The sequence below is a fragment of the Triticum aestivum genome, chromosome 2D (genome assembly GCF_018294505.1).
Source record: "Triticum aestivum cultivar Chinese Spring chromosome 2D, IWGSC CS RefSeq v2.1, whole genome shotgun sequence".
NCBI lineage: Eukaryota > Viridiplantae > Streptophyta > Magnoliopsida > Poales > Poaceae > Triticum > Triticum aestivum.
The window spans coordinates 302,507,319-302,534,128 of NC_057799.1; the positions used below are offsets into that span (position 1 = coordinate 302,507,319).

Below are 26,810 nucleotides of genomic sequence, written 5' to 3' on the forward strand. Positions count from 1 at the left end.
CTTGTCGACGATTGCTTCTTCCTTCTTCACCCCCTCGCCGGGCGTGGAGGAAGTAGCCTCCTCAACCACCACCCAATCAGTGTCCGGGGAGGGAGCGGGTTCCTCTCCGTTGTTCTTGTTTGTATCGGCGGTGGCAGCAGCGATGGCGGCTTCGGCTTGGTCGGAGACGGTCTGCTCAGCCTGCAGCAGGGGGGCGTAGTAGTCGGCGTGGGCGTCCATGCACTTCTTGAGGTCGGTGGTGACTTGGAAGCAGCGCTCGACCATGTCGGAGCCCTCCTTCTCCGCCGCCTGCACGCACTCCTCCCACGACACGAACGCCTCCTTGCAACCTCCGGCTTTCATGTACAGGCAGAACCCGCACTCCCCTTCTTCCTCCGCATCGGCCGGCTCTGTCTCGACCACCGCTTCTACCGCCGCAGCCTCTGGGGGCGCCTCCTCTCGGCTGCCTCCGGCGCTGGACGACTCCTCAACGACGATGCGGGGCTCCACGGCGGGATCGACTTCGGACGCTACCGACGCCATTGCAAAATTTCTCGCACGAAATTTGGTGGATTTGGTTGGGAAAAGAAGTGTTTTAGGAGTCTCGGGGCGGCGGGCTCTGCTTTTTGTGGAGGAAGAAGCAGAGTTCGTCACGGTGACGGTGCCGCCGCCGCCGCCGCCACTTGGTGAGAAGAGTTGTCCTCGGACACGGAGAGGGGGTCTTTAGTGGGCCGGAGTCTTTGTGCTCTCGCGTTTCTCAAGAGGCCCGCAGCCCCGCCAATAGGTATCGGCCCGTTTAAGCCCGGCCTGATAGGTAGGACTAGGAGTAGGGGATAAGCCCTTCTCAAAAAAAAAGGAGTAGGGGATAAGGAAATTACCCACAAGAGCGACCGAACACTGACACGCCACAGCACCAAGCTCCTCGCTCCTCCACGGCCATGGCCACCGCCGTCGCCGCCTTCCGCTCTTTCCTTCACCCCACCGCCATTGCCGCCGCCATCCCACTCCCTCCTTCTCACTTCAACCTCAACAACTTCCAGCGGCACTGCGTCGGGCTCCGCCTAGTCTCCTCCCACCGTCGCCACCCCATTCTCCTGCCCGCCTCCGCCTCCGCTGCTTCCGGCCAAGACTTCTCTTCTGACGGAGAATATTACTCTGAGGAGGGTCCAAAGGAGTACGTGGAGGAAGAGGGAGAGGGAGAGGAGGCAGAACCCGAGGTCCAGGCAGTTCGCGGTTACTATCCCCCGAGAAACCGGCCGGCACTTGGACAAGAGCCCGGGCGAATCTACGTCGGCAACCTGCCCTACACCTTCACCGCCGCTGAGCTCACTGCAGCATTCTCCGAGGCCGGCAGCGTCGACGATGTCCAGGTACTCGCAAGCTAAATGCAATCCAAGTCCTATCTTCAGTTTGTGCCTATCTCTGGTCTTCCGGGGACATATTCCTGATGATTGCGCTCCTGCAGATAATCTATGACAAAATCACCGACCGGAGTCGTGGCTTTGCCTTTGTCACCATGGCCACCGCCGAGGAGGCTGCCAAGGCCGTCCAGATGTTCAACGGAGCTGTGAGTTCCGCACTAGTTGGATCATCAATTCTTCTCCATTCCACACAAAAGTGCGTTCCTGTTCTTGGTCCTGAATGCATATGTGTCAATGCAGCTGCTGGGAGGCAGGACAGTCAGGGTGAATTTCCCAGAAGTGCCGCGAGGAGGAGAGAGGGCAGTGGCATCGGCAGCGGTTGCAAGGACTAGCTTGCGTGTTGTTGACGATGGGACATACAAGGTTTACGCCGGCAACCTGGGGTGGGGTGTGCGGGCTGATGCACTCAAGACGGCATTCGAGAGGCAGCCTGGCTTGGTTGGTGCCAGGGTAATCTTCGAGCGTGACACGGGTCGTTCCAGGGGGTTTGGCTTTGTCTCCTTTCAGACAATAGAAGATGCAAAGGCTGCCTTGCAGGCCATGGACGGAGTGGTATGTCTTTCTTGCAACCTTAGAACAAATAATTCCCACCACATCACTTCATTGGATTACCATGGTAATAATAATAGCATAAGTAGAACGAAGCCATGCATGATAAGAACGGAGAGTACTTGAAAACTGAACTATGAAATGTAGGAACAAGGTTACCAGGTGTTTCTTGTTATAGTTGTAAGTATTTCGTAGAGAAAAATGAGTCAATACTGATAACATGAACTGACCAAAGTATAACTTATCTTTGTACACTATGCATGGATAGATCAGTAATCATGTATATAATCATAAGTTATGCACAATGGCCAATGGGTACCCTAAGATCTCACCAACATGTTAATTTGACATGGATTCACTGGTGAAAACAGTGGTTGGTTGACATGTTTACTGAATGCAGGAACTAGATGGGAGGCCACTCCGACTTAGTCTGGCGGCACAGAACCCTCCAGCTGGATCAACTCCTAGCACAGTGCAGTCCCAGCAAGAACAAACTGCCTCAGGTGGTTCTGAGCCAGAGATCGACAAAAACAGTACTACTTCAGGACAATTTGAAGGCGAGGTGGAAAAGAGCAACTTACAGACAACTGCCAGCTATTAGTAGCTACTAATAGACAGGTAGAGATGATTGAGTTGTAAGCTTGGTGCACCGGTTCAAAAATTATGCCGTTCCAATTCAAGATGTACTGCTCTGAGCAAAAATTTTGACGCAGAAGTGGGATTTCAGCCACGGACACTAGATTATTAGACTCTGGAAATATATGTTGCAGAAATATCTGGATCAACTCCTAGCACATATCTGGAATTACGCAGAAGTGTTTTGTATATTGTATAATATAGAGTACTGGATTGAGTAATTGGTTGTGCCCTTTTATGAAATAAATTGGAATGATACCCAGGGTGTTCGCTACTGTCAGTTTTGCTTTTAGGCTCTTGGCTCCTTTCTCTCTGGACTTGTTTCCACACAAAAGGCGATTTGAGTGATTGCAGGCTATTCATTTTGGCACATATATGTACAGTGGAAATAATCTGTACTTTAATCTCTAAGGCATGAAAGAACATACGATGCCATTTCGAAATTGAAGCTTGTCAAATTAGAAGAATTTTAGGACACCATAAATATTTCATAGACACCACAAAACCGAAGAGCAAGCAAAAACGAAATGTTTCAAAACAATTCACTCTGCATTATCAGCTATTCTGTTCTGCAGTAACACCACCACTCTCAAGCTGTGCATCTGCAGAAGCATCTATGTCATGAGGGAAGAAGAGCCTGCAGGGTAGAAAGATCACTTAATGATAGCATCTAAAAACTGGAGATAACGTTAGTAGCAAAGCTCTGTGTAACATAAGAAAACCTAGCCATATTAGAGTGTCTAGAGGGAAGGTATGATGTTTCCTAGTTAGTGACGGCTCACCTGCATGTGTTGTGGTACAGAGTTTTACTTAAGCCTTCTATATCAGCAATACCTTTGCATCCAGCCACTACCTCAAGGACTTGCCTGTAATGGAGAAATCTCTATTTTTGTCAAAAAAAAAATCTGGAGGTAAGAGTCACAGTACAAAAATTTTGCACAGCAAAAGAATACGAGAAGTCAGTTTCCGGTCCACGAACAGTTGATTACAGATCGTGATAATGAGATGTAATAAAATGCTTCAAATATCCTAGTAAAGGAGCAGAGCAACAAAGAATAGTTTGGTTCTACATCAAGGCACAAGGCTAAACAAACAATTTGCTGCAGGGCATAAAACTTTAATTGCAAGTGGTCAGAACTTGATTTGATAAAGACAGCATTTCAAGCACACATCTAATTTACTACTCCCTCTGTAACATAATATAAGACGTTTTTTGACACTGTCATGGACTCTAAAAACGACTTATAAAAAGTTACAGAGGGAGTAGTTTATTGTTTCGAACAGAAATAGCATAAGGATTGGTCTACTTCAGAAAACCAATGCGGTATTGGGTGAAGCAAAAGCAAAATAATCATTCCAGGTGCAAGTAAACTTGACATACAAAGTTGAAGCTTGGGAGATCAGTCCAAACATTTGCTTCAGCAAGAATCTTGTTGCAGATTATGCACAACTGCTTCCACATACCTTACTAAACAAGGCTCATTGCGACCCTTAACTGTTAAACCAGGTTCATACTTCTCTTTCTTCTTGGATGGCCAGATCGATTTTACAAACTGGATTCCAGCATGAGTATTTTTTATGTCACAATAAGGAGAATCTGTCTCTATCATCATCCTCTCTGCAGGAATACCTCCTACAATCTCAAGATTTTCTTTAGTCTTCAAAGAGCAGCCATTAATACCTGCAGTGGTCCATGAAGAGTTATGATTTACAAACTACTCCCTCCATTCCTAAATATAAGTCTTTCTAGAGATTTCAATATGGACTACATACGGATGTATATAGACATATTTTAGAGTGTAGATTCACTCATTTTGCTCCGTATGTAGTCCATATTGAAATCTCTAGAAAGACTTATATTTAGGAACGGAGGGAGTACAAGGCATCATAGAGTTATTACAATAAAGACAGAATATCAAATGCTAATTTAACTTCAAGTGACATTGCCCAGATGGAGGCTTTCCATCAGAAAAGCAACTAAGCCAACCTAAATAGCTTTTGCCACTAATGAAAGAATGTTGTGATTCTGAAGTTTTTCAGTTATTATGTTGCTTCGCATGCAGGTTTGTGAGACCAAGGGAGGGAAATGACCTATAAACATATTCTCGATAGAAAGAAGCTTGTCACGTTCTTCTGCAGTACCAGTGAAGGAATGTGTAACCCCACCTGGAAACCTAACAAACAGAAATGTGGTTCACAGACATAAATATAGGAAATAACCATGTATAATTTAATTCACGAAGGGATACAACTAAAACATAATAATCCATCGACTGTTTTCTTCTGATCTCAGAACAAAGATGTATGAAACAGTGCTCTTTTACCATGATCATCAGTTGTGTTTTGTCATTGTGGTCTACAGAATAAACATTACCTGTACAGATTTTGTGATACGATTTCAGAGAAGTCTTCACCAGCAGCACGCATGTGAAGAAACATCGGTAGTTTTACTGCTTCAGCCAATTCAAATTGTTTCTCAAAGTACCTAAAATGAAAAATCATTCAGAAAATGCCAAGTAATTGTCAGGTTGTCTTTGCGATTGTGCAGGACCGTACTTCTTTTGTATATCTGAAGGACAGAACTGAAGTCTGTCATAATCCAAACCACATTCGCCGACTGCTACAACCTGCAGAAACTGAATCCACTTAGAGTTTGCAAGTATAGTGTCCAAAGAGCAGAAAAGGGCATGGTAACTACTGAATTTCTTTTTCTTTTGCAAAGAATACCAACTAGTTTATTATTGCAGAAAATATCATATCTTCATGGAAATTAATCGATTTCCTTTGCAACGAAAGATTATCAGATTGTGAGTTTGTTAACTGTATTGGTATATCATCATACAATGGATGCCACACAAGGACATCAGCACATAAGGATACTTAATAATGTTCCATATTTCAGTAAGCAATGAATGAATTGGGGTCCTTTCCTAATTGACAAGATTCTCAGGGTCCTATTGTTTGTAAGCAAAGATAAGGGTATCCAAAGGTTACGAGAAAGTCCATCACTAGAGCATATGCCTATCCTTTTGTTGTGCAGTTCAAGCACTGTGTAAATTCTCAAACAAGCAACCATATGATCCATATACACACCTTACCCTTCTCGATGCCCTCCTTTGCCAAAGCCAAGAGAGCCTGAAAATGCCCTTCCGGGTCTCCACTCTCCTCAAACTCCTAAATCATCCAAAAAGTAGTAAATGTAGGCAACCAAAGCACAAATGCACATATCCATCCCAAAATCAGTCACGACCAAAGCAAGAAATATATTCCAATATTACCCCGCATCTCGTTGGGTGGACTCCCACGGTGCAAAATAGCCTCCCTGCATTGCATACACACGCACAAATAAGAAATTCCTCAGGCGCATTCCATCAAACACTGTGCCTGCACCAGTCAGCCAATATACACCATCATAGCAGCCGGGCATACCATCGGTCTCGGCGATCTCAAGCGCTTCCCTGGACTCCTTCAGAGACCCTCCGGTGACCTGATGTAGGACCAAATGATGAATTGTGCTTATAGCATAAGAAATTCAGACAAATCAACCGGAGCAGAACAAACAGGAGGCACAGCAGACAGGTAGTCATACAATGATGCGGTCGACGCCGGCAGCCCAGGCTCGCGCGAGGACGCTGGGGAGGTCGGCAGAGTGGCACTGCTTGCCGTGGTAGATGCCCTTAAACATGCCATCTTCGCAGCAGCATGACACAAAAGGTGAATCAGTAACTCACCAAGAACAAAAATGATGTCAGCTTTAAGGTGTTACGGGTGGAGGGAGAAGGACCTACCAGTGAAGTTCACTGCGATGTCTGGTGGCCGAGCCGGAGACGGGGTAGAAGATCAGAGGAGAGGGTGAGCAGTCAGTTTCGGTAAGAGCAGCAAATCGCTGAATCAGAGAAAAGATGTACGGGAGAGCAGGTGGTTTTACTGTCTTCTTTTAGGGTTAAAGGTGAGAGGAGCAGAGCACTTGCCGATGAGCTTGACGGTGTTGGACGCCATGGCCGCCGGTCGCGAGGAGGAAGAGGTCAGGCGGTGTCGGCCATGGAGCAATGAAGTCTCTCTTTATGGATGGAGGAGAGAAGTGATTGGGCCGTTATGGGTCTTGTACTCAGCATAACTTCCAAACAGTTGCAAAGCCCAATAAGTGAAGCCGAACCGACGACGACCCATCATAAGTCCAATGGTCCGACCCAAACCGAGACATCGCCACGAAGCGAACGCAAACTCAACCAACTCGTGCGAGGATGGCGCACGCTCTCGCCCGGGCGCTCCGCTCCCTGCGCGCCAGATGCTCGACCAAATGTCCCTGCGCCGCCGTGGCTGCCGCTTCCTCGTCCTGCCTCCGCAGCGCCGTTCCGCGCGCTTCCTACGCCGCCTGCCCCAGGAGCATCCTTCCTACTTCATGCGGGGGGGCCGTACCTGCGGCGCAGACGCGCTTCGTGGCGAGTACAGCGGGCCCTGGCCCAGGCGACGAGGGCTCGGGGGAGGAGGAGGAGGAGTGTATGGCGGAGTGGGAAGAGGATGAAGACGAAGGGGCCGATGCTGAGGTATTTCGGCTCCGCGACTCCGCCTGGAGCACGCTCGCCCAAATGCTGTCCGGCCTGCTCTTGACTCCTTGGTACGTTTCAGATCGGTGATGGCGGCAACGGCGGCGGCGTCGCCCTGCGGGACGTCAAGTGGGGCGCGCGCGCTCTTGCGGCGGCCGAGGAGGTTCTTGGCGAGCACTTTGGCGATGACATTGCCATGTTCGCCTTCAAGGTGTCGCCCAAGGGATACGTCTACGTGCGGCTGGACAAGCTCACCAACAGGTTCGTCAGTTTACAACTGTCTGTCTAGTTGGAGGCAGGCATCGCTTGCTGGCTTTCATTTTCTCACTGTAATGGTGCACTTGCACAATGAACAAATTAGACTGTCGGTGTAAAATCACATCAGTGAATGAATTGTCTGCTGAAATGGTCATCCAATGCAGTTGCCTCAAGGCTGAATTAATGTGAAATCCAGTCACATCTCACAGCTAGCTCTGTAGAGTTCAGCCACAAGTCATGTTCGGCTTCTCTTTGGTCGAAATGCGGGTTATTTTACTTTTCCGATATTGATATGATTGAGTGTGGCTTTTCTAAGCAGAGAGCTGTACCTACAAACATTTGTGGTTTTGATATTCATACTTTACTGAAAACCTGAAAACATTTTCTCCATATTGAATTAGTTAGGATATGGGTACCCTTATAGTGAAAATCCATGGTTGTATGCTGTGCTATCAATGAGAAACAAAAGATAATGGTACAGGCAAGCATATATCGTATTTGGTGTCCTTTGGCAGAAATTTAAAAGCGATGACATTCTGGCAATTGTGCGTTTCACATAATCTTCAGTAACCCCTTTAATTTTGTGCATTGTCATTCCACCATGACGTACCATGACAATATAGGTAACTCCTCTTTTTTTTCGTTCAGAGTTCAGTCTCCGATTTTTTGCCTGCACCATGATGTTTGTAAACTAGACATTTCAAGTTATTTTTCGGATATCAAGTAATACCTACTTTTCTGTCTCGTGCCTGTTCACTTAGACTAGTTAAAAAAAATCATGTCAAAATGCCTATGGCTATCACCTACTGGTTATTGTAGATGGTTGCAGCCTGTCTTCATTTCAGCGTTGTGCCTTGTTGCATTAGTTATCTTGAATGTTGAGTAGATCGATACCACAAAAATGTTTCTCTTCATCTAACCTGATCTGAATAGGCTGTTCATATTGAAATTGATATGGGCAAAATGGCAATCTTATTTCCTTCCCTGTGTGAGAAATTTCTACAGGTATGGGTGCCCTGGTATAGAGGAAATAGAGAATTTCAATAGACTCTATAAGCAGAAATTGGATGAGATAATTGAAAGAGGCGAAATACCCCTCGACCTGGCTCTTGAGGCAAGTCAGCCTGCCAAAATTTCTTACACAATGGTTGCTCCTGAATTTTGCAACCACGTACAAAGAATTAATCTTGTGTTTCAGATCTCATCACCAGGAGCAGAGCGACTTCTGAAGGTGCCGGGTGATCTGGATCGCTTCAAAGATATGGCAATGAGGGTACAATACCATGCTGAAGGTGATGGCCTTATTTCGGATCAGATGGATGGTATCTTCATGCTTGAGTCAGTAGACATTCAGGCAGAACACTGTGTTTGGAAGCTCGCGGACGTCAACGAGAACCGAGCTGGGAAAGGGAGGCCGTTGAACAGGAAACAGAAAGATTGGAGGCTGCAAACCTCATTTGATGCAGTGATGAAGGCAACCCTATACTTGGACTGAAAACATTAGAAAGATCAACAACTTGATAATAGTAGTCTGGTTAGAGCTCTAAGTGATGTGATGAACATCATGTAACACTGGCAAAAGCTTGTTCATTTTGGGAACTGCATCCCGGGATTCTGGAGCAGGTTGTATCGTACGACACAGATATCTGATAACCGCCATTACACATAATAGTGTGACGTTATGTTTCAGGGCCTCTTTGATTCGCAGGATTCTCAAAATGTGATTGGAATGTCATGCTCATCTCAATCCTACAGGATTTTCGATTGTTTGATTGCATTATATGAGATTATATGAAAAACAGAGGATTGTTTCGAAGAGTTTGATTGAATGCTAGAAATCCTATGGGAAGTAGTAAAAAAATAATTGGGAAAAATTCCAATAGGATTCAATCCTATGAATCAAACAATAACATAGGAAAAATTCCGAAGGATTTTAATCCTCGAATTTTTTTGAAGGAGCCCTTAGTGTTTGATGTAAATTTCACAGTATCATTCTTCTCATGATCATGCAGTAGTGAGGGAGTGTACTGGCAGTTCACGTCTGCATTCAAAGATGTTCTCATGCAAAACGTTCGTTGGTACATTTGGTACTCCCTCCATATATAAATATAAGAGCATTTAGATCACTACAGCATCAGATAAAACAGGATCTATCCATCTCCACAACACTCAGACAGCAAGTGTTGAAGGTTTTATTATCCGTACATTATTTGCTATCCCCTCGGACAGGTTACAAGCGAGGATAGCTTTTTATTCGGTTGCCAAGTTTGGAACATCAGATCGAAGCAAACCGCGCATGCCATTACACTCCGCGCCTGCTCTTCTTCTTGAGAAATCTTGCCGGGCTGAAGGGCGCAAGATCAACAATCTTGGCCTGTCCATCAAGGATGAGCTCGGCGAGTGCTGCACCGGTAGCAGGAGCATTGAGGATCTCCCAGCAGCTGTGCCCGGTTGCGACGTAGCATCCCTTCACCCCAGGCATCTCCCCGATGACCGGCAGCCCGTCATTGGTGCACGGGAGGTAGCAGGCCTGTTCCGTGACTACCTCTGCGCCCTCCTCTGTCTTCAGTTGGCTGGACACCCTCCCAGCGATCTTGTGAAGCATTGCAATGGAGTCCGGCTCCCCGGCAATCGCTGCCGGATCATCTGGAACATCCTCGTCCTTGCTCATTCCGCAAATGTACACCTCCCCTGTTCAAGGACAAACAGCAACAACTATACATGTGTAAACATGGGTGCCGTTCAGTTTGATGCACACATAATTCAGCTTGAAGAACTGCGTACCCGTGGGGCGCGGGTAGACCTCCGGGTCGAGCAGCTTGGCGCCGGGCTCCGGCTGGTAGCTCAGGAACAGGCAGTGCGGCGTGATCTTGTCGGGGTTGCGCGGCCGGAGCACGATGCTGTGCGCCTTGAGCCCGGACACGTCGAACACCTCTTTGACCATCTCGAAACGCCCAGACCAAGGGCCGAGCGCGAGCACCACGGCATCCGCGTCCACCACGCCGCGCCCCTTCACCGCAACGCCGACGACACGCCCTTCGCTGACTACCACGCGCTCCACCTCGCCGATGACCACATCGGCGCCGGACGCGGCGAGGACGGCCTTGGTGAAGAGGCCCGGATGGACCTGCGCGGTGGTGTCCGGAGTTCCGAGCTGGCGCGGCGGCGCGGCGGAGGCGGAGGGGTCGACCCAGGAAGGGAGGAGCGGGTGGGGTGAGAGGGGCTCGGCGGGCTGAGAGGGGAGGCAGATGGAGAGGGTGTGGACGGGGCGGAAGCCGTACGCGTTGGCGCCGTCGAGGGCAGCGGCGAGGCGGCGGTGGAGGCCGAAGGATGCGCGCGCCAGCGCCGAGAGTGCGGGGGTGGAGTCGCTCCAGTCGAGGGCGAGGAAACCGCCCGCCTTGCCTGAGGCAGCGCAAGCGGGGGAGGACTTTTCGACAAGGGTCGGCACGGTGGGGGAGGCGGGGTGGGTGGAGAGGAAATAGGCCGTGCAAGCGCCGACAACGCCACCGCCGCAGACGACCACGCGGCGGGGCGGCGGGGCTGGCGCGCTGGCCATGATGTCGTCGGTCTCCGGATTTGGAGCTGCGGGTGTGTTGAACGGGAGGTGGAATAAAGTCGCGAAAACTCAATCGGGCGTGCTACGCGTCCGCCGGCCGGGTCGCGAGCCGTCCAATTTACTGCATCACAGGCCGAAGGTGCCTCCATTCTGCAACACAGGTTTTGTTGCGGAATTATTTTTGCAACACAGGTCTTGCTGCGGATTTTTTTTACAACAATAGTTTTGTTGCATTTTTTGCAACTGAGGCCCCGTTTGATAGCAAAGTATTTTCTAAATATTTTAAGAATATTGCAGTTTTTTATATTACCATAGTTTTATTTACAATGAGTTGTTTGATTGCCGCTTAAAACTGTTGTTTTAATATTGTGGTATTCGACAAATTGTAGTTTTTTCTCTGTATAATAAAAAGAACCCCAGACCTGTTTTAAAAAAACAGAGAAGGCGAAAAGAAGGGACTGGCGTCGTTATCCTTCCGCACTCTGCTCAACTAACTCGCTACTTGCTCTGGCTTCGTTCCCACGCCGCCGCCGCCCTGTCGTCTTTGGAGAAATCTTCCTCGGCGGCCATGTGAAAGCAAAGAGACGGCTGCTCTGTTGTCGTCGGCCGCTACACCCCGCATGATTTGTCTGAAATCTAATAATCATACCATAGCGATTTTGCTGTTTTTCATTCAGACAATTCAGATTCAGGTATCCCTGTTCAAACATTACCACAACAAACTACACCGGGTACTTTTAGCACGGGGTGGGGGCTAGAGGCGAGTGCATGGAACAATGGCTCAGCTCGGCTCAGCCGGCGGGAAGGAGTGAGGGGGACATATGAGCTGGTTGTTTCTTCCTCCGGCCTCCTGATGGGATGGCCCGTATGTTAGCTAGCTGAGCATGTTGATCAACTCCAGCCAGCAGGTGTGTGCTTGCACTGCTAACGGCTAGGTAGCTGAGTGTTTGAACGCATCAATACTGTGTTTTGCGGGAACAACCAAACAGGTCACAGTAATCTCAATACCTCAACATACTTTCGTATGTCCAAACTGTGGTATCTTGTACCCACTGACAAAAATATTGTGGTTTTCAATACTGCAGTTTTTCTAATACTTTGCTACCAAACATAGCCTGAGGTTTTGTTGTAAATTTGTTTTTGCAACTGAGGTCTTGTTGCACAAAAAATTCGCAAGAAAAGTTTTGTTGCAAAACGTAGACCCGTTATAGAATATTGCAACACCACATATGTTTCAGAAGCATAGCTCCTGTTGCAGAAGCGAGTTCATTGAAAGATGATATGCGGGACGCATGTCATGCACGGAAGGTGGCGGACGCGGCCATGTTATCCGCCGGTTGATGGTAAGTGTTTCCCTTTGCAAACCCACATCAGGATCATTTCTATACTACTTCAACTATGTGCTACAACGCGTGGCGCGCGCCGAAATAGCCTTTTTTTTACACGCAGCATGGCGCTGGCTCCTGCGGCCGCTACAAAAGATGGCACGCACGAGTAGCTCCAACAGGCGCGGTAAATATATGACGTTCGTTGTCAGTGTCAAAACCGGCCGATCTCAGGTAGGGGTCCCGAACTGTGCGTCTGAGGATCGAAGGTAACAAAGAACAAGTGGGACACAATGTTTACCCAGATTTGGGCCCTCTTAATGGAGGTAAAACCCTACATCATGTTTGATTGTATTCGACATGTATAGGGGTTACAAGAGTTGATCTACCTCGAGATCGTAATGGCTAAACCCTAGTTGTCTAGCCTATGAGATTTCTCGTAGCCTCTACGGACTAAACCCTCCAGTTTATGTACACACTGGAGGAGCCTAGGGTTGTACAGAGTCGGTTTATAAAGGAAGGAAATTACATATCCGGACACCAATCTTGCCATCCACGCATAGGGGAGTCCTACCCAGACATGGGGGGGAATCTTCCGCTTTGTATCTTCATGGCCCATCAGTCCGGCCCACATCAAATAGGCCGGACACCCGAGGACCCTCTAATCCAGGACTCCCTCAGTAGTCCATGAACCAGTCTTCAATGACGATATGTTCGGCACGCGGATTGTCTTCGGCATTGCAAGCCGGGTTCCTTCTCTTGAGCATCTTAGAATAATTCTCTGCACGAAGGAACCATATTCCCTTAGGCACGAAAGCAAGATATCAAAATAAGGCAGTGTCTTCTCACTGAAAACTTTTCGGCGAAACTTCACGTCTGGCCTCTTAACATTTCGAACCGTTTTCACACCTCCCGCTTCGCGTTTGAAAGATCGTGGATGTCGCCTAGAGGGAGGGTGAATAGGCGCTTTAAAATAATTACGGTTGAGGCTTGAACAAATGTGGAATAAACCTAGCGGTTAATTTGTCAAGCACAAAACCTACAACAACTAGGCTCACCTATGTGCACCAACAACTTATGCTAAGCACGAAAAACTACTTAGGTGATAGTAAGGTATATGACAAGAAACAATATGGCTATCACAAAGTAAAGTGCATAAGTAAAGGGCTCCGGTAAGAGATAACCGAGGCACGCGGAGACGACGATGTATCCCGAAGTTCACACCCTTGCGGATGCTAATCTCCGTTTGGAGCGGTGTGGAGGCACAATGCTCCCCAAGAAGCCACTAGGGCCACCGTAATATCCTCACGCCCTCGCACAATGCAAGATGTCGTGATTCCACTAAGGGACCCTTGAGGGCGGTCACCGAACCCGTACAAATGGCAACCCTTGGGGGCGGTCACCGAACCCGTACACTTTGGCAACCCTTGGGGGCGGTCACCGGAACCTGTCAAATTGCTCAGGGCGATCTCCACAACCTAATTGGAGACCCCGACGCTTGCCCGGAGCTTTACACCACAATGATTGAGCTCCGAACACCACCAACCGTCTAGGGCGCCCAAGCACCCAAGAGGAACAAGCTCAAGGGTACCAAGCACCCAAGAGTAATAAGCTTCTCAACTTGTAACTTCCACGTATCACTGTGGAGAACTCAAACCGATGCACCAAATGCAATGGCAAGGGCACACGGAGTGCCCAAGTCCTTCTCTCTCAAATCCCACCGAAGCAACTAATGCTAGGGAGGAAAATGAGAGGAAGAACAAGAAGGAGAACACCAAGAACTCCAAGATCAAGATCCAAGGGGTTCCCCTCACATAGAGGAGAAAGTGATTGGTGGAAATGTGGATCTAGATCTCCTCTCTCTTTTCCCTCAAAAACTAGCAAGAATCCATGGAGGGATTGAGAGTTAGCAAGCTCGAAGAAGGTCAACAATGGGGGAAGAACACGAGCTCAAAGGATAAGGTTCATTGGGAAGAAGACCCCCTTTTATAGGAGGGGGAAAATCCAACCGTTATGTGCTCAGCCCGCACACGAGCGGTACTACCGCTCCACGAGCGGTACTACCGCTCGGGCGGAAGAAGCAGTGAAAAGGAGCAACAAACCAAGAACCTTGGGGCGGTAGTACCGCCGATAAGCGGTACTACCGCTCACCCCAGCGGTACTACCGCTGGAGGAGCAGAACACGGGACAGAAGGAGGCAGGACAGAGCAGAGTACGGTGGCAGTAATGCAGTAGCGGTACTACCGCTCGACCGGAGCGGTACTACCGCTTATAGGCGGTACTACCATGCCTTACTACCGCGCGACTACCGCTGAACCCGACATGAAAAGAGCAGACCCAAAATCGAGGCGGTAGTAGAGCGGTACTGGAGCGGTACTATCGCTTGACGCTACAAGCGGTACTACCGCTGCCACCGCGGTACTACCGCAGGGAGAAAAACAGAACTGCCAACACTTCTTTATATGAGCTCCGAATTGAGCAAACTCAAGCTTGTTGGATACAAGACGACGAGTAGCATTAAAACAGCGACTGGTTATAGTAAGAAGAGGCAGGGGAGGTATGCCAACAAATAGAGGAGTGAAACCTCCAACCGAGAAGAACCGGCATAACCTTCCAACATCGAAAACATCATAGAAGATGCGAGTGAACTCCGTTTTCGATGAACTCGAGCTTGTCATCAAGATGACCATAAGCTCCAAAACTCACAAAGAGAAGAACCAAACAAGAACCAATAAAGATGATGCAAGGATGCAATGGTTTGAGCTCTCTATGAACGATACGATCAAGCTACTCATTGAGAGCCCCCCTTGATAGTACGACAATCGATCCTATAACCCGGTCTCCCAACTACCATCATGAGACCGGTAAAATAGAAAACCTATCAAGAGCAAACCTTTGCCTTGCACATGGTCCACTTGAGCTAGATGATGATGATCTTGACTCCCTCAAGATGGACCACCTTTCTTGATTGCGTTGGCTCGATGAAGACTAGTTGATTGCTCCCCCATACTCCACTATGGGTGAGCCACCCTTCCGCACATCTTCACAAGTCCATTGTCACCACAATGGCTTCAAGCATTTGATCTCTTCGTGATGCTTTACTTGAACTTGCCCACTTCACTTGAACTTGCACACCGCAACCTAACCCCACAAAGAACTCTCACGAAGACCATGGGTTAGTACACAAAGCGTAATTGACAATGCTTACCATACCATGGGATCGCTTGATCCCTCGGTACATCTTGTGCGCTTTGTGTGTTGATCAACTTGATTCACTCTTGACTTAGTCTTGATCAACCTTGACTCTTTCCAACTCTCTTCATTTGGATGATGTCCTGAAGGTAAACATGAATGATCACACAATCTTCTTCTTCAAGACATGCTTGCAATAAGCTCAATCTCACATGACCAATCTTTGGATAATTCCTTAATAACACCTTGGTCACCACATAAACTCCTTGAAACCAACACATGGACTTCAAGAGATGCCTATGGACAAATCCTTCAAATATAACTCAAGGCAACCATTATTCCATAGAGATTGTCATCAATTACCAAAACCAAACATGGGGGCACCGCATGTTCTTTCAGTGTTTCGAGGCATAGCCTCCATTGGCACGTCTTGTCAAAACAGAGATCGTGTCCGCCCATTACGGGATCCTCATCGTACGGTTTTGGGTAATCCAACCGTGCCATTCGCACGCCCCCTTAGGAACATGCGAGTTTTAAGGCTTGAGGGGGGCATTTGATATTCACTGCCTATATAATAAGGTAAAGGTTCCTCTTTTTCCCCACACCTTCTTCCTTCTCCTGCCTTCCCATCTTCAAGCTCTAGTGCCCAAACTTCAATCTTTCCCACCGCCACCAGCCTCCCCAGCCATGTCAGGATCTGGTTCGAAGGGCAAGTGGGAGGCCTCCTCCGTCACCGAGAAGGACGTCAGGGAGCTCCGGGAGGCGGGATATCTGTCCACGGACATCGCGCACAGGCTCCCTGCCAAGGATCAAGGCATCCCCACTCTGGAGCCCGGCGAAAGGGTTGTATTCATCCCCCACTTCCTCCGTGGGCTAGGGTTTCCCCTCCATCCCTTCATCTGGGGCCTTATGTTCTACTACGGGCTAGATTTCCATGATCTAGCCCCGAATTCTTTCCTCCACATCTCGGCGTTCATAGTCGTGTGCGAGGCGCTACTCTGCATCCCCCCACATTTCGGCCTATGGCTCAAGGTCTTCAATCTGAAGCCGAAGGTGGTCTATGGGCAGCATGCGGACTGCGGCGACGCCATGGTAATCAAGCTCCCCAACGCCGTTTGGCCCAAGGGAGCCTTCGTGGAGACTGTCAAGGTGTGGCAGCGGGAGTGGTTCTATATCACCGAACCCCGCAACGCCAAGTGGGCAGCCACTCCTGAGTTCAGATTCGGACCTCCTATGCGACTTACCTCATGGACCACTAAGGGTCTGGACTGGGGATCCACGGCGGAAGTGCTGATGCTGCAAAAGCGCATCACAAATATGATAGGCAAGAACACCAGTCTCACTAACGTGATTCATGTGATGCTCTTCCGCCGGATTCTTCCCTGTCAACTCCGGCCCTCTCACATGTGGGAGTTCAATCTGGAAGATCCACAGACCTTGAAGTACTTCTTAGGCACAACGCACAAAGACATCTGGAAGCTGCTCTTCAAGGCCCAAAAACATGGCCGAAGAAGACATTGGTCTTGACATCGAGAATCCGGCCACACCGGTAGGTATGATTTTCCTGAATATCTATTCGGTCAATAAGTTTTAGACATAATGAGTTTTCTGTCCTTCGTACAGGGCTGGATAGTAAAGGCGGAGCGGATTAAGTGTCCGGCACCGCTGCCTGAAGACCCGACCACACCCCAGCTGACAAAGATGCTAGTCCCGGCGCCCTCAGGCACCGGAGAAGAAGGCCAAGAAGAAGAAGGGCAAGGAGGCCAGAGGTGGCCTCCGCCACAAGGGTCCGTCGGACGCAGTGTCCGGAGAGACCGAAGTCCTCTCTTCCCATGAGCGAGACGAGGAAGAAGAGGAGGAGGAAGCGGAAAGCGACTTCCCTCTTAGGGGGAGGAAGAAGAAGAGGGCGACCTCCACAGACCCGGAGGAGGAGGCGCCCAAGAGGGGGAAGATGGCCCTCTCAGATGGTTCGGATTAGAAAGCCGAACCCATCCCCAAGAGACTTCCCAGGGTGAAGCCCCTGGCCGAATCGTAAGTACCAAAGGGTTTATTATATGTCTTCGGTCCTTTATGTTTCTATAATATAACTTATTACACCGTGTGCCTTTCAGCCTTGCTCGCGACCTCCCCAACCCTTCGCTATCTGAGGGGAGTTCTCTGCCGCCCGAGATGGCAGAGAGCAACTCGCCACCGCGAGCCCCTTCGCCAATCACCACGGATGACACCGAGGTGTTGTCCCGAAGGACCTCTCCTGGCCGCGGAGGGGCGAGCGAGGCTGCCGAGAAGGCGCCCGAGGGTGATACCTCGACTGCCGAAGACATGGGGGGTGCGACCCCCATGGTGACCGACGGCGGGGGCCCTGATCAATCCGGCCCCCAACCGAACATCATTCCGAAGACCAACATGGCTCCGGAATCAGGCGAGCAGCCCCCTTCGAAGGAGGGGGAGCATCAGCTCGGACGACAGCCTCCACTAATCCGGAGGCGCCGAATACTCTAGTGGAAGCACTACAACGTGCTTCCATCATGGAGGAGCACCGCACCCTGATGGGTGTGGTGGTAGAGAAGGTTCAATCCGCCAAGAGCGGGCTGAATGAAGCGTTTACCAGCCTACTGACAGGCTTCGAGGTATGCAACGTAATGCTCTAGACGCTTTTGTTTACAAAGTAATATACCGGTGCATAGATAGTAGCCCCTGAGACTCTATCCAGTTTTGAAAAAGCCGGACAGAGGATCACATAGTATTCAGAATAGGTGACGTACTGTTCTATTACATAATAGGCTTCCCTGTTGGCGGCAACCGCCCAGGCCGCTGAAGTTTCTGAACTCAATCGGAAACTGAAGCTGGCTGATGATGAAATAGATTGCATCAACAAGCGATTCGACGAGACGCAAGGTATGTGCGTATTTTAAAGAGTTTGATCATATATCTGAAGTGATATGTAAATTCAAAGTTTAACTCATGTACTGATGTGATTATGAGCGCAGTTGGCGCGGCCGAGGTCGAGACCCTTAAGAGCGCCCTTGTCCAGGCCAAGGAGGAGGCGAAGGTGAATAAAGCAGCCGCTGACAAAGCGGCTGCGAAACTAAAGACCGAACAGGTCGCCCGCCGCCAGCATGAAGATAGGGTGGCCGAAGTGGAGCAAGAGCTGAAGGACGCCATCGACAAGTGCGAGGCCCTGGAGGAGAAGACTTTGGCCCAAGCGACCGAACTCGTCAAAGCCCTCCAGGAGGCAAAAGAGGCGCGGATCGAGTCCCAAAGTGCTCGTGAAGAGATCCGGCAGGCCGAACAGATAGCGGGTGGTAAGCCCTTTCTCTTGCAGAGTATATTTGGGGGTCAAAGATATGCCTTGCTCACTCGACTGTGGAGTTCTCCAAATGCCTTTGCGGATCTTCCGAGGAGTGCCGCTGACGCCGCATAGTTCTTCCGAGCCCAGGAGGAGAACTCGACAGAGAAGTTGTTCTGGTCACAGTTCCTGGCGCCGGAGCATCCAACGCTTCTGAACAACCACATGAAGCAGCTGTCGAAGCTGCATAGGATGTCCGGCTTGGCCATGAATGATCTCATAGTCCGGCTTTGGCCAGCCAAACCAATTCCTAGCAGCTACTTCGGCTTGGTGAGGCGACTCGTCGATGCGCTGCCTCGAGTTGAAGCTGTGAAGCGCTCCACGTGCATAGAGGGTGCGCGGATGGCCTTTGCCCGTGTCAAGATGCACTGGGCAAAGATGAAGGCCACTGACGTGGCGATCGCAGGCGCGCCTAAAGGCAAGGACCACCGCAAGCCGGAGAGATACTTTGAAGATGTCCTAGCAGGTGCCCAAATAGTAGAGGGCCAATGCTCAAAGGACATTATGTTTGAGTAAATGTATCTGGGCTATCAGAACTTTGTTTTGTGAACCAAGGCTTGTAATATATTTATGCCTTTATCTTGACTTATTTTCCTCCTGTGCGGCCGTTTTAATTCTGAAAGTTTGCCAGTCGTCGGCTTCAGCCCCCACATAGATGCTACGGGGGTGTTAGGTATAGCGCATGATCACACTTTATGCAACGTCTTGGTCTGTAAAGGAGGTGTCCGCGCAGTGATTCAGGCAATCAGACTATGCGGCTTTATTACTTTCACTTAGCCATAGGAGTTTGACAGTGGGGCTAAGTACTAGCCCCTGGTGCGTATGCGGCAATCCTGACTAGGATGCCTTTGTCGCATGACTGGTCGAAGACCAGCCCTTCGTATAACACGGAGTAAATCACTAATGATTTGTAGTAAGTCGCCGAATCGCCGACCAGCTCTCGCCATATCATGACAGTCAGTTTTCGGCTTTCTCTACTGAGGTATTTGACCGGACAAACCAGAAACACAATCACAGTACTTCTCCCTTTACTACCTTAGCCGAACTGGCAGAGCGTAAGGTGGTAACCACAGGAGCCGGGCAACCCAACTATAGACCAAAGACATGATTCGGAGCTGATGCATATAATGCAATATTCGGGACGCCGAAGAGTACCCTATGGGTGTTCGGACTTGTGAAAATATGAAAAGCTGGATAGAGCCCCCGACATTTAGGGCGGACCAAAGTATATGTCGCAATCTGAAGCAAGGAGGGAATACAGACGGTAAAATAAACCAATACCGAACAGAAGTTGGTGGTCAACTGTTTCCTTTATACCCTGATTAATACGTCAAGACATGCTATTACAGATAATGCCATGAACATCAAGGCTATTTGACATGCCGAGAATTTATAAATGAGGGGAAGCTTTATACATGGCCTAAAAGAAAAGGTAGTCTTGAAGATCCCAGTGGTGCCCTGCCGCATGTCTGCGCCGTTTCTCCTCGGTAAAAAATCCTTTGAGAGGAGAAGTCGATGGTCGTCTATACAAAAGGGGGGCCTCAAAAGGGCCCTTGCACGACCGTAGGGTAGGTAGTTTTTTAATGAACCTGTAGGACGAGAGAAAAAATGAAGAAGGGGAAAAGGTTATGGTCCGAATAGGGTCAAGCCGAACTATAGACCTTTTTTGCAGTGTGCCTCCGTTGTTGCCCAAGGTATTTTAAGTGCGTAATTATGCACACACGGTACATATGCCACGGTTTTATGGGGCGATCGGCGGAGACGAAACTGCTATTCAAGCTCTGGATCCACCGAGCTGTAGTTCTGCGGAGTAGTCCAGACTCGCTTGGCAGTGTCAGGGGTCTTAATGATTGAAGAATTGTTCAGCTTGATGAGGCCGTTCTGTACCTCGGCTGCAAGGGACGCAATGTGCTCCTCAGTACGGAAGGAGCACTCCATATTTCCATTGGCTGTGATAACGCCGCGCGGCCCGGGCATTTTGAGCTTTAAGTAAGCATAGTGCGGGACTGCATTGAAACGGGCGAAAGTAGTTTGTCCGAGCAGCGCGTGATAACCACTGCGAAAAGGGACAATGTCGAAGATCAAGTCTTCGCTTCGGAAGTTATCCGGCGAACCGAAGACTACTTCCAATGTTAAGGAGCCCGTGCAGTGGGCCTCTACGCCGGGAATCACTCCTTTAAAGGTAGTGTTACTGGGCTTGATTCTTGACGGGTCAATGCCCATCTTATGGACAGTGTCTTGATAAATCAGGTTAAGACTGCTGCCGCCATCCATAAGGACTCGAGTGAGATGGTATCCATCAATTATTGGGTCGGGTACTAGGGCCGCCGAACCTCCATGAAGGATACTAGTTGGGTAGTCCCTGCGATCGAAGGTGATCGGACAAGCCGACCATGGGTTGAATTTTGGGGCGACAGGCTCTACGGCATAGACGTCCGTTAGTGCGCACTTGCGCTCCTTCTTGGGGATATGTGTGACATATATCATGTTCACTGTTTTTACCTCAAGGGGAAATTTCTTCTGTCCCCCTGTGTTCGGTGGACGGGGCTCGTCATCGTCCTTGCTTTGAGGATCTTTCCCCTTGTGTTCGGTATTTAACTTACCGGCCTGTTTAAAAACCCAGCAGTTTCTGTTGGAGTGGTTGGCAGGCTTGTCGGGGGTGCCGTGAATCTAGCAAGGCCTGTCTAGTATCTTATCCAAATTAGATGGACCGTCTCTATTTCCTTTGAATGGTTTCTTCCGCTGACCAGGTTTAGAGCCATTGAATCCAGCGTTGACCGTTGTATCTTCAGTTTCTTCATTGTTGTTCCGATGCTTGTTTTTGTTACGTCATGGCCTTCCATTGCCATCCCTGGCTTCGGAGGTGCCAGGGTCGCTGGTACTGTTGCTTCTACGAGCCAACCAGCTATCTTCGCCTACGCAGAAGCTGGTCATAAGTGCAGTAAGAGCTGCCATAGTCTTCGGCTTTTCCTGACCGAGGTGTCGGGCGAGCCATTCATCACGGACGTTGTGTTTAAAGGCCACTAAGGCTTCGACGTCTGGACAGTCGACGATTTGGTTCTTTTTAATTAAGAACCGAGTCCAGAGTTTGTGGGCTGACTCTCCAAGTTGCTGGACTATGTGGCTAAGGTCATCAGCGTCTGGTGGCCGGACATAAGTACCTTGGAAGTTGTCTCGAAAAGCATCCTCCAAGTCTTCCCAGCTGCCAATAGAGTTCTCTGGGAGGCTGTTCAACTAGTGCCGTGCTGGTCCTTTTAGCTTTAGGGGGAGGTATTTAAAGTCATGGAGATCGTCACCGCGAGCCATGTGAATATGGAGAAAAAAAATCTTCAATCCATACAGCGGGATCTGACGTTCCATCATATGCTTCAATGTTTACGGGTTTAAACCCTTCTGGAAACTGGTGCTGCATTACCTCATCCGTAAAGCACAAGGGGTGTGCGGCGCCTCTGTATCGGGCAATGTCACGATGGAGTTCGGATGACATCTGTGTTCGGTGTTCGGCCCGAGTGTGGTTATGCTTATCGCGCCAAGCTTGATGGCCGTCGTCTCATGTTGGAGCGTGTCCCCTTGATCCGTAGATTGATCTAGTCTGACCGGCTCTATTGTCCAAGTCCTAACGTAAGTTGTAGGTATAGCCCGGAGCCGCTACCTCTTTGCCTTGACGGCGAGGTGGCATGGGCTGGTGTTCGGCGTAAGTGGTCGCTTTGTCCCGTCCACGTGGTGGCCGGTCTGGTTCGTCAGCATGATTATATCTTGACAAAATTGGCTCAAGGGCCTCGTCGTCAAATTGTGGTAGTAGCCTACGCTTCGGCTAGTTTTTTGTTGGGCGCTCGAAGCCGTATTCTTTGGTAGCCAGGACCTTGGTCCATCTGTCATTGAGTGTATCCCATTCGGCTTGCAGCTGTTGTTGTTTCTTTTTGAGGCTCCTCGCAGTGGCGATGAGCTGTCGCTGGAAGCGCTCTTGCTCGAGGGGTTCCTCTGGCACGATGAAATCTTCGTTGCCGAGGCTGACATCCTCCTCGGAGGCCGGTAGATAGTTACTATCTTCCAAATCCTCATGCTCGACAAGTTTGTCCGGATTGACTTGTCCATACTCCCACTTATCCTGCTCATCAGCAGGCTCGATGGTGTGCTCGGAGTCTTCGGCATTTTTTGGAGTGTCATTGTCTCTGTTGCCGGTATTGCTTTCCCTTTCACGATGTGATCGTGAGCGGCGCCGCTGACGTCGGCGTTTTGGTGGTGCCTCGACAGGCTTGTCCTTAATCGGGTCTTGAGCGCTATCGCCGTCCTTCTTTTCAGGGGTATCCACCATGTACACGTCGTAAGTAGAAGTGCCCGTCCAACGCCCAATGATAGGCGGGTTTTGTTGAATGCTACGCTGGGATCAGCAGCTTCCAGTGTTTTCAAAATGAGTCGGGCAGGAAGAGGAAGATCGGGCGGGGTTCGACTCCAACATTGTCGTCCATACCGTCGATGTCTTCGGAGGCATAGTCTAGCATGTCAGTCAAGTCCTCGACAGTGGCTATTAAGTGGGTGGTGGGTGGAACGCAAAATTTCCCGTGCTCAGCCCCTTGTGCAAGCTGGGCGTAGTTCAGAAGTGACACTTCCGTGATAGCGAGAGACCGCATTAAGTCCAGAGCCTCGTTTAGGAGCGATAGCTGGACAAGTGACTGACGGCCTGCAGAGCTGGGTCTGAAAATCGCCACTTGACCATGCTCAATGGATGCAGACCTCAAGAGTTCGGAGTTAACATAGGTGAGTCCGGCTTCCCGATGACAGGGAGGGCCCTGTTTGATTCCAGGACTGCCATCAATATGGTTACCTCTGGGTCTTCGGCAGGGAGCCCCGTAGTAGGAGAGGGTCCGGCGGTGTTCATACTCCTATTCGGACTGGGTGGTCCGCCTTGGACCTAAGGCCAGGGCAGGAATGATAGTTGATCTTTGAACGGAGCGTGGTGGTGGATCCGACGGGCTTCCTTCATGTAGATGAGGAGCGGCGGTCGAGGCCGAGAACCCTTCGAAGATCCAGTCTCCTCGGATATCAGCAATATAATTCAGGCTTCCGAACCTGATCTGGTGACCAGGCACGTAGTTGTTGATCTGTTCAAGGTGACCAGTTGAATTGGCACGCAGAGCGAAGCTGCCAAACACGAAAAGTTGACCAGGGAGGAAAGTTTCCCCGGAAACAACATCATTGTCGATGATCGAACGAGCCATCAAACCTTCTGTCGACGACATAGTTGAACTCTCAATGAAAGCACCAATGTCGGTGTCAAAACCGGCCGATCTCGGGTAGGGGGTCCCGAACTGTGCGTCTGAGGATCAATGGTAACAAAGGACAAGTGGGACACAATGTTTACCCAGGTTCGGGCCCTCTTAATGGAGGTAAAACCCTATGTCCCGCTTGATTGTATTGAATGAGTATAGGGGTTACAAGAGTTGATCTACCTCGAGATCGTAATGGCTAAACCCTAGTTGTCTAGCCTATGAGAATTCCCATAGCCTCTACGGACTAAACCCTCCAGTTTATATACACACCGAAGGGGCCTAGGGTTGTACAGAGTCGATTTGTAAAGGAAGGCAATTACATATCCGGACACCAATCTTGCCATCCGCGCATAGGGGAGTCCTACCCGGACACGGGGGAAAGTCTTCCGCTTTGTATCTTCACGACCCATCAGTCCGGCCCACATCAAATAGCCCGGACACCCGAGGACCCCCTAATCCAGGACTCCCTCACTCGTGCCCAGCACAAACAACATTTCACACTCAAAATAAAACCAAGAAGATCAAACACATAAAACATAAGTCAACAATAGCTCAATTTATTATACTGTTATAAAGGATAGAGAGGATTGGCGGATTATGATGGATGTATTATTGAGCCTCGAGGGTGCGTATATATTGAATACAAGACTTGGAGGGCAAGAAGCCTCTTCGGGAGATAAGGTAGGAGACAGATTACAAATCCTAGACTACCAAATACATGTAACCCAAATATATCTCTAACATCCACCCGTAGTCGTAGCGGTAGCATCGCAGACAACAGGAGTGGCGCGGACGGTCAGACTGGAGAGAATAGCAGCCGACGGGCTGACATCCCCTCGCAGTCGCAGCGGGAGCGTCGTGGACGGTGTCACGTTGTGGTCGCGTTGACTGTAGAGGATGCCGACGAGTTGCTCAAGCTAGGTGATAACCCATTGTGCCGTTGTCGAGATAGCCGAGAGCGTGGGGTGGTGTAGTCGTGGTCGAGGTATCCGTGCGAAGAACGTTGTGATCGATGCCAAGTCGAGGTTGCCGGTGTCGAGGAAGTCGCCGCGGATGCAAGGAGGCACCGATTTAGTCAAGGGCGCAGTGGTGTCGAAGTAGTGGTGCGCCAGGAAGAGGACGTTGTTGATGACACATAGCGCCGGGTTTGCCACGCACGGGGACACATCATGGACGTAGACATGCATCGGTGTTGCCAGCATAAGGCATGCATAGACGGACGAAGACAAAGTTGACGAAGCGCCGCATCAGGCTTGCCAGACTCGGGGACACATCATGGATGAATGCACACATCGGTGTTGCCAGCACCGGGCATGCGTAGACGAGGGACCTGCATGAGCTATATGTTGGGAAACGTAGCATGCAATTTCAAAATATCTCCTACGCTCACGCAAGATCTATCTAGGAGATGCATAGCAACGAGAGGGGGAGAGTGTGTCCACATACCCTCATAGACCGAAAGCGGAAGGGTTTGACAACACGGTTGATGTAGTCGAACTTCTTCTCGTTCCAACCGATCAAGCACCGAACGCACGACACCTCCGAGTTCTGCACACGTTCAGCTCGATGACGTCCCTCGAACTCTTGATCCAGCAAAGTGTCGAGGAAGTATATGAGTTCCGTCAGCACGACGGCATGGTGACGGTGATGGTGAAGTGATCCGCGCAGGGCTTCGCCTAAGCACCGCGAGAATATGACCGAGGGTGTAATCTATGGAGGCAAGCGTCGCACACGGCTAACAGATGTTGTTGTGTGTTTGTGAGGCGCCCCCTCCCCACATATATATAGGTGGGAGGGGAGGGGAGGTAGCCAGGGGCGCCCTAGGGTTGGCCGCCGTCCCCTAGGGTCCCTGCCTTGCCCTACGCCCCCTTTCCATGTATGCATGAAGGGGAAGGAAACAGGGGGGGTGAGGGAAGGAAGTGGGAATCCTAATCCACACTTTCCTTTCCCTTCCCCCCTTTCCTTCTCCTCCTCCTATAGCCTTATAGGGCGCACCAGCCCCTTGTGGGCTGGTGTGTTCCTTCACAAGGCCCATATGGCCCATAGGATTGCCGGGGTACCCGAAACACCTTCCGGTGACCCGATAAGTAGACGATACCCACCAGAACACTTCCGGTGTATGAATACCATCGTCCTATATATCAATCATTACCTTTCAACCATTTCGAGACTCCTCGTCATGTCCGTGATCTCATCCGGGACTCCGGACAACATTCGGCCACCAAATCACATAACTCATATAATACTAAATCGTCATCAAATGTTAAGCGTGCGGACCCTATGGGTTCGAGAACTATGTAGACATGACCGAGACACCTCTCCGGTCAATAACCAATAGCAGAAACTAGATGCTCATATTGGCTCCTACATATTCTACGAAGATCTTTATCAGTCGGACCGTTATGACAACATACGTTATTCCCTTTGTCATCGGTATGTTACTTTCCTAAGATTCAATCGTGGTATCTTCATACCTAGTTCAATCTCGTTACCGGCAAGTCTCTTTACTCGTACCGTAATGCATCATCCGGGAAATAACTTGATAGTCACATTGCTTGCAAGGCTTCTTATGGTGTGCATTACCAAGAGGGCCCAGAGATACCTGTCCGATACTCGGAGTGACAAATCCTAATCTCGATCTATGCCAACCCAACAAACACCTTCGGAGATACCTGTAGAGCATCTTTATAATCACCTAGTTACATTGTGACGTTTGATAGCACACAAGGTA

At 49.6% G+C, this 26,810-nt stretch overlaps 5 protein-coding genes across 6 annotated transcripts; 2 read left to right on the plus strand and 3 right to left on the minus strand.

The window, feature by feature from the left end:
* Positions 1-691, minus strand: LOC123052844 (uncharacterized; the record flags this gene model as incomplete). Its single annotated transcript, XM_044476197.1, is given in 1 exon segment — positions 1-691. A coding segment is annotated over 1 exon segment (522 nt), but the record flags the coding sequence as incomplete, so codon positions are not given.
* A 132-nt stretch (positions 692-823) lies between these two features.
* On the plus strand, positions 824-2,847 carry LOC123052842 (RNA-binding protein CP33, chloroplastic). The gene is made up of 4 exons (XM_044476195.1): positions 824-1,349; positions 1,445-1,546; positions 1,641-1,952; positions 2,350-2,847. The coding sequence occupies exons 1-4, from the start codon at positions 918-920 to the stop codon at positions 2,548-2,550; spliced, it is 1,047 nt and encodes a 348-aa protein (XP_044332130.1). The 5' UTR covers positions 824-917; the 3' UTR covers positions 2,551-2,847.
* Positions 2,848-3,000: 153 nt separating this feature from the next.
* Positions 3,001-6,695, minus strand: LOC123052841 (putative deoxyribonuclease TATDN1). 2 transcript variants are annotated; one of them, XM_044476193.1, is made up of 12 exons: positions 6,557-6,694; positions 6,374-6,394; positions 6,175-6,275; positions 6,015-6,072; positions 5,864-5,907; positions 5,679-5,759; positions 5,142-5,212; positions 4,960-5,070; positions 4,677-4,759; positions 4,050-4,266; positions 3,368-3,451; positions 3,001-3,222 (listed from the first exon to the last, which is right to left on the minus strand). In XM_044476193.1, exons 1-12 carry the CDS (start codon positions 6,582-6,584, stop codon positions 3,141-3,143), a joined length of 981 nt encoding a protein of 326 aa, XP_044332128.1. In that variant the 5' UTR covers positions 6,585-6,694; the 3' UTR covers positions 3,001-3,140. The 2 variants fall into 2 exon arrangements, with proteins under 2 accessions (XP_044332128.1, XP_044332127.1); XM_044476192.1 differs by having other exon boundaries at positions 5,684-5,759; positions 5,864-6,072; positions 6,557-6,695.
* An 82-nt stretch (positions 6,696-6,777) lies between these two features.
* On the plus strand, positions 6,778-9,087 carry LOC123052843 (uncharacterized). Its single transcript, XM_044476196.1, has 4 exons — positions 6,778-7,132; positions 7,215-7,393; positions 8,396-8,504; positions 8,589-9,087. The coding sequence occupies exons 1-4, from the start codon at positions 6,830-6,832 to the stop codon at positions 8,883-8,885; spliced, it is 888 nt and encodes a 295-aa protein (XP_044332131.1). The 5' UTR covers positions 6,778-6,829; the 3' UTR covers positions 8,886-9,087.
* A 365-nt stretch (positions 9,088-9,452) lies between these two features.
* Positions 9,453-11,034, minus strand: LOC123052840 (putative oxidoreductase C1F5.03c). Its single transcript, XM_044476191.1, has 2 exons — positions 10,175-11,034; positions 9,453-10,081 (listed from the first exon to the last, which is right to left on the minus strand). The coding sequence occupies exons 1-2, from the start codon at positions 10,944-10,946 to the stop codon at positions 9,693-9,695; spliced, it is 1,161 nt and encodes a 386-aa protein (XP_044332126.1). The 5' UTR covers positions 10,947-11,034; the 3' UTR covers positions 9,453-9,692.
* Between the last annotated feature and the right edge of the window lie 15,776 nt (positions 11,035-26,810).